Source organism: Ostrea edulis, chromosome 6 (genome assembly GCF_947568905.1).
Source record: "Ostrea edulis chromosome 6, xbOstEdul1.1, whole genome shotgun sequence".
Lineage (NCBI taxonomy): Eukaryota > Metazoa > Mollusca > Bivalvia > Ostreida > Ostreidae > Ostrea > Ostrea edulis.
In genome coordinates this window covers 62,751,817-62,759,622 of record NC_079169.1, presented here as the reverse complement: position 1 = coordinate 62,759,622, position 7,806 = coordinate 62,751,817, and the positions used below count along the sequence as shown (strand labels likewise).

Below are 7,806 nucleotides of genomic sequence, written 5' to 3'. Positions count from 1 at the left end.
GATATGGATGGATTGTGTATGCTAATTTCAAATTATCCTCGTCAGATTGCAAAGTATTTGTTTTTATTTGTTATCAAAATGCTTGTTAACATAATGTCTGTGAATATACATGTACACATGCCACTATGGATAAATAAATTACTTACATACTATATATAAAACACCAGAGATGTCAGATGTATGGAGACACATTCCTGAATGTAAATTATTATGGGCATCTAACTTGTCATAATTAAAATTTATAACTATATGATATGATGAAGTTGATTAATATAAAAAAAAAGCCATCAAAACAAAAAGTAAAGAAGTCAATATGACGTCACAGGCGATATCCAAAATGGTGGGAATTGCAAGCTTAGTTGGTTATATATATATATATATATATATCAAAGTTCAAATGGTACAGGCACAATAACATAATAACGATTTTGTGTCAGTGTATCAATGGTTTTAATCCAATGCAGGATGAAATATTTACATGCAATAATTGTAGAGCACAACAGTATCTCCTGATAAAAAAAGGTAGTATATCATGTATTTACAAATTTTCTAGATATATACACATTTCACACGAATCGACATAAGTACAGAATTACACATGTAGATACGTGGACAGCCGTCAAACGCATTTAGTACGGAAGAGAGGAAAACACCCTTATGATTTCGTCGATGCACATTCACAAGTGCCAGAAATAAACTCCTCGTTGACTGAATCAAAGGCACTTTCATTTATACAAATCCGTCGCATGCATTCATTAACTTTGGTGAATCTCACAGTTTTGCACTTCCGATGCGGTTGACGAAATATTTGGCGCCATGATGGGTTTAAGCTGACCGTCCACCTTGTCTTTAACTAATTTTGTTCCCTTCACTCGCTTCCATTTCATTCGCCTATTTTGAAACCAGACTTTTACCTACAAGGTAACATGGAATATATTTAATATTTCTAAATAAAATATTTCATTTTGAAAATTAACGACCTATTTTGCACTGTGAATCATTAACACTCTACAATACAATGTATTCGATATTATTTCAAACACTAATGATTTTGCACTGCAGTAATGTACACATTTGATTAGAGTGCATTCAACGTTACTAGTGGAAATTACAATTTCCCGTCCAGATATTTTATTCCGTGTACAGTTAGCTTATCCACACATTTACCTGTCTTTCCGTCAAGTCCAGGGCTACGGCGATCTCGTACCTTCTCAGTCTAGTCAGGTAATTGTGAACAGCGAATTCTTTCTCCAGTTCCCGGATCTGATGTTTTGTAAAGGCTGTTCTTTCTTTCCGGGGTTTGACTGACAAATCTAACTTGTAAGGATCATTGTCTGTTTTGAAAAAATAAGATAAAAATATATTGCTAAGTTAAACAACAGCAAAAAAGTTACTTGAACAAATAGGGCCAAGTCGTGCATTTTTTGTGTGACAACTCCAAAATTTACACTATAGATACATGTAACCAAGGACGACGAACATGTCTACTGGTAATTCGAGATTTTGAGCTCTGCGCTTAAACTCGCGCTCGTGCATTGGAGTATTGATTGCAAGTATATCATATAAAATTGAAATTGGTGAATTATGTGTCATAAATATTGTGTACTTAGTAAAAGAACTTTCACAATATGCAACCCATCCTGTTGCGATTTTTAAAAGGTACTTTGAAGTAAGCAACAAGCTCTGTACTTTTTTTCATCTGAATTTTTTTCCTTCGTTTTAAATTGATTCTTGGTATACTGATTGATAGCCCTATTGAAGAATACATGTACATATATCTACATACTTTAAAACAAATCACTTGGATATTTTCCTTTACAATATATGCATTCTATGATAAACTGGTGACATTTTTTTTTTTTTTTTTTTGAATTTTGACACATTCCATTTGGAAATCTGTCCCAGTAGCCTTTTAGTTATTTTTGGTCCATTAAGTTAACTCATCAAAGGTTACTCTGTCATATGGAAGAAAGTTCGCCGTCCATAAGTTTAATGTAAATGCATATAATGTCAAGGTTTTCATCACCTGTGAAAATGAAATTAAACTAAAACCAACAGACTGATAATTAGAATCTACAGCTCTTTCTACAAAAATGAAGAGTTGCGTTATGCGTCCATTAAATGAAATTTAGTAGATGAGAAAATGGGGAAAACGAATTTGAATCCAAAACTATATTTACATAAAAAGAAAATTGATATATATATATAATTGTTTCATGTTTGTCATTTGATGTGATTTTATCAATATACATGTTCTTATGTTTTTAAAGACAAGTTAGTCCCGTATTGGATACAATAGTAATTCTACATATACATTATACCACGTGACAATTGTTCAAACTGATACGGTATTGCCAATTAGTACATTTTGGACAACAAATAATTTTATTTGAATAAGTTATTAACAGAGATATTTTTAGTGAAATGGTGTTAAATTTTACAAACTAGTGTGCGTAATATGATGATCACGACGGTAAATTTGACAGAATATGGTAAATCTGTGACCATTTTGGAATGTTACATATGTACATGTAGTTAAGTTTCAATTTCCCGAATTCTATACCTTTAATATATAAATTATCTAAGAGAAACTGCCAATATTCATACAATGTGTTATAGTAAGAAAAACGAAAATACATTTAAATGTTTGAAATAATACGTAAATTATCCCGAGGTTTTAAAGAATGAAACATTCCATTAAAAAGTTAGTCATCGAAAAAACAAACAAACCCAAGTTTAACTTAGACTTAGGCCTGAGATTTTACTCAAATTTTGACTGCTGAAATAAAAAAAACAACTCAAATTCAAGTTTGAGATTTTTTCTAGAAATTATCGCCAGATCTGTGGAATTTTAACAATATTATGACCATTTCTCAAGTTGCGAGAATGTGTCGCAAGCTAATTGCAATAACCATTCATTATTTTGAAGAATGTGTTGTGTTCCCGTCTGCCGAATGTACATGTATCTAATTCATCAAGCAATCAGCGGCCCTTTCCACAAAATATCTTACGACCAAAAGAAACAAAACCAAACCTGTTCCCTCTATCCCTCAGTCAAATACATACATTACAAGGTCATAAGTTAGTGTGCAAGTTTTATCAACCAAAAATATGCTTTATTATATACTAAATCAGAAAATATGCAATCACCCGTATCTTTTGAGTCTCTCTGTCAATGTATAACATATTTTGACGGAATTCGTTGTTGCTTATAAGTGATATATTTTTTAATCCGAAATTCCATACATATTTGCATGTTCTGTCAGTAATGAATATTTGCAGCTCCAGTGTAAAAGAAGTGACTTTTCAAATTGACATGAAAGCTTATTATGATTTGAGTTGAATAGCAAAGTATAAGGAATAACTGTTTATCTGGTGTTGAGGGGGATATAAAAATGATAGAAGCGAATCACTTGATACGTGTATCACCATCATACATGTTCAAACAAACAAGGCATGCATTCCTTTAATACAGGTATTATAGTAAATAATAAAAGTAATTTGGTGTATTTTGTATGAAAAATTGTAAAAGCAAAATCTTTCGTAAGTATTATACATGTATCATAATATAAGTACAATTTTTAAAGATCTGATTTCATAATTTATATTTTTGAACAGTTCTGTTATCATAATTGTATTCAAAAGACAAAATAATTGACTTTGTATATTTTCGTAAATAGATATATAAATCAGTTAATATCCTTGTAATTAAGATTTTTGTTGGTAATATTAGAGTAAAGGTTTTTTTACAATGATACAGGCAGAGTTTTTTGTACATGTTTTAATTCATCTGAATTTGAAGCAAAAATGTGAAGCAAAGATATATGAAATCAATGCAAAACAAATATCCGCCAATTTTTTCCCGTTACACTTGATACATTTCTATAAGTTTTATCTCTGTTAATTATCTTAAAAGTGGTAATTTGCTAGAGATCATTCTTGTCACGGGATTCTGCTGACGGACACGCATGGTTGAAAATCATGTCTGCCTCCATCCATGTAATATTTTATCTCGGTGCAACGTTTTGTGACTTTATCAAGATCACAGGAAAGCATGTTTGAAGGCGCATACAGTAACAAACGGATTTCATGAAATATAGGTAAAGAGTTAACGACGAGTTCATCTCATAAAATGGAGAAGATTTCGCTATGTTTGAGATATGACCATAACATGTATATGTGTAGTTTGAGACATGTTGAGAAAAAATGTTCTTATTTCATACATGAATTATCTATGCAAAACAAAATGTTGGGGGGGGGGGGGTGTATTCATGAAATATACATGTATCTGCCATCTTACCCTATGAAGATACTGTATATGAAAAATGGATTTTAAGATTGTCGCATAATTTCAGTCAGAAGTGTTGGACAAAAACTGATTGTGATCTTTCCCCTGTACAACCCGATTATGTTTTTTCTCGGTCTAAATGGCCAGGAAGTGATTGGTTACTTTGCATGTTTCATCACTATCATGTGATGCGTTCTATCGTCTGCTGGTTCCCGTAATCCATCACCTTATCTCCTCCTATCATTAACTGGTGTAGATGAAGTCATTCGCGTGTCGGAATCATTAATTAATAACTAATTTGTCATGGGTGATAACCATCTATCTGAATGCCTATGGAAAACCAAGATAGTCAAAATAAAAGGGGGAAAATAGTAACTTTTGTAGATTGTGGTAATGTTTTCATCCATAATCATAATTATTTGTCATACTACAATACGGCATTCCTTACAAACGATAAAAATAAACTTATCCAAGTTCCCCCCCCCCCCCCCTCGTAATACGGATAAGATTTGATAATGTACGATGTACATGTATGTATAAAGATTATAGTTACATGTATAAATGCCGTAACGATGTAATATAAAAAGTTTTCCTGATTTGTATGGGGATATATAAGGGTGCTAAGCACAATTTATTACATGTACATTGTACATGCATTGTTACGCTCTCTCATAAACAGCTATCTTATCTCTATTTGTCTTTGTAAAATATTGTACTTGTGTATTTTGACAAGTATATATAGATTATAACCTTGTCCTTTGTTTAGATATCTGTTATCTTCAACATAGTAAAACTAATACAATATAGGATAAACACGGTACATATACTAAATTTTGGCATCCAGTCTTGAATATTAATCGTAACGAAAATGAGCGAGTACCCTTCCGATTTAGTTTAGAATAAGAACAAAAAATTTCCCCTCAAAATGAATTTGGTAAACTTGTCATAAATCTTGAATGTACTTGTACAAAGTGTCTTTTTATTTCCTATGAATGCCTTTCCCCGACTTATGTGTGGTACATTCGCCGCAGTTTGTGGTCATTATCAATTATCATCAATTGGTTTATGCTGTGAGAATAAATAATCAAATCTTATTTATCCAATACGATCTCTACTGATTCCAAGTGTTTTTGTGTCTTTGATCCTCCACTTTACGAGCACATACAAATTACCATCAGAGCAATGGTTTGTCGCTTATAGCATGCATTTGAATTCCGAAATAATGTGTAATGATAGTAATAATAATAAAATAAAACAGTGAATTTTCATAGTCTGCTTATTAATGGTACAAGGCACTCGAGTAAACAAATATTTATCAGAAAATTTTATTTGTTTTTACATTGCCCCGCACTACACGAAGATTGCCGCACTATTACTTAATAAACATAAATCTGAATCTATTAGAAGCTCTCACATACCACTAAAATCCGATATAATATACGATTGGGATCATTATAGTCAAATACCAGCAGTTATGAATAAGATTAAAGAATTCTTCAGAATATGATATTAAAATCCTCGCAATAACATCAATGTTATATCGGTAAATGAAAGCTTTTCTGCAATTCAATATTGTTATTGAATATTTTACTTTTCGCTATTTCATATTTAGATTGATAGTATTTCGGATGAATAGAAATCTAAAAATCATGTAATTGACGAAATTAAAATTATCAAGATTTTGCACAATGTAATAACACATTTTACTAAATTGTTACAATTCTTTGCAAGATTTATTTCATATCGAATAAATCTATTTTTCGTATTTATGGTTTTCTCTGTTAGAACTAACGAAAACAAAAGAATAATACTAGTGATTATTTTCGTTCATATTCCTTGTTTTCCCAGATTTATAAAATTATTTATAAAAGATAACCTTTATTTTCCTTCTTGTCCAAATCATCCGATAAGCAGTTGTCACTTTGAGTAGGAGAACAAGGAGATTCCCCACACAGTCCGGATCCATAATTATCCGGGGGCTCACATGAAATTCCCACAGAATTTGCACTAGCCCCGATGAGTGGAGGAGGGCCGGTCACGGTATGTCCAAGCGAAGTCCCCAGGTCTCTCGAAACGGAGTAAAAATTGGATGGACTGTTTAACGTTCTATTAAAGTTAAAAGTTGGTGTGTAACTCGGTCCATGCATAAATCCCCAATCACTAGGGTATGCTGGGTATCCGAACCCTGTGGGCGGAGGAGCAAGTCCTACCCCTCCCGACTGAGAGGGGTGCATACAGTCAAATGCACTTGTTCTCTGGAAAAATCGTCCCATGGCAGAATATGTGGAACACGGGCCGGAAGAACAATTTTGTGAATTAGGATTAATCCCCCTCTCTGGTTCTTCCATTATTTTTAGAGAAAATGACAATTCCTATCTTGCCGTCATAAATCTATGACTGTTTGAAACGACAATGAGATATTCAGATGTGCCAAGAAATGCTGAGGAACTCTTCTGCTTCGGAGATAAAATCTGTCCGTCCTCCCGCGAGAGTTCTCGGGGCTCGGCCAATAGGAACGCAATTTTTCACGCACAGTTGCCGAAACTGGGAATCAGGAATTCCACCACGTTTTGGTACTATTAATTTACTTTCTTCTCTTCTAATCTACGTATTGCATAACAAGCGATTGGTTATGGTGGCCAGTTTCTTGCAATATGATTTGCCGTATACCAGTTGTAATGCAAAAATTACAACTCACTTGAGATCCGTGATCATATTGTAAAGTTATGCAATATTCCTGGGGAAATTACCCTGCATCTTAGTGTATATACAGTTTCAAAATCAAATTTCTTATTGAGATTAGCTAATTTGCTCTATTGGTAATTGTGATAGTTTTTTAAACCAACAAACATTGATACATCTCTCATGATTTCAAAATCTGGATAAGTGAAGAAACCAATTAAAAAAAAAAAAACCGGATGAATATGATACAAGATAAATACACATCTGAAGAGGAAAAGTCGTTGTAATTTTTAAAGATATATTTTATTTCGTCGATAGCTTTGTTTATTTTCCAAACATCTTTCTGTGTGGAGAAAGTTGCCTATCTGCCCGTGCTGACAGACTTGGTGATGAATGGGATATTGATATCGCCAAAAGATGTCGTACATTTTCCGGCAGAACAGCAAGAATGTCGACTGAGAGTGTTCTCGGGACATATGCTTCACTGATGGCTGTGGGAATGTCCATTTTTCTTCTCCAAGTCAAAGAAACTATTTTAACTATACTGCTTTGCCTTTTTAAAAATTGGAAATGTCCATCTTTTCTTCAACCAATTTCAATGCAATTACAAATTCGCAAAGCTTTTGTAATGCCCATTTCAAAACTTATTGCAGTTTTAGAACATTTACTATTTTCAACACTACAACGTTCTCCGCCGCCTATTTCTGTGGTAAGATTTTGAGTGAAGAAAGAAATTTCACACGATTCTACGTATCTTTATACGTAACTCATCTAAATTATCAGCGATTAATTCAAACAAAATCCAACCAAATGCAAAATGATATTAAACGATGCTA

General features: G+C 32.8%; 1 protein-coding gene across 1 annotated transcript; it reads right to left on the bottom strand.

Annotated features, from left to right (window-relative positions):
- Window positions 1–431: 431 nt before the first annotated feature.
- Window positions 432–6,709, bottom strand: LOC125648007 (homeobox protein MOX-2-like). The gene is made up of 3 exons (XM_048874899.2): window positions 6,165–6,709; window positions 1,168–1,334; window positions 432–914 (listed from the first exon to the last, which is right to left on the bottom strand). Exons 1-3 carry the CDS (start codon window positions 6,634–6,636, stop codon window positions 756–758), a joined length of 798 nt encoding a protein of 265 aa, XP_048730856.1. The 5' UTR covers window positions 6,637–6,709; the 3' UTR covers window positions 432–755.
- Window positions 6,710–7,806: the final 1,097 nt, after the last annotated feature.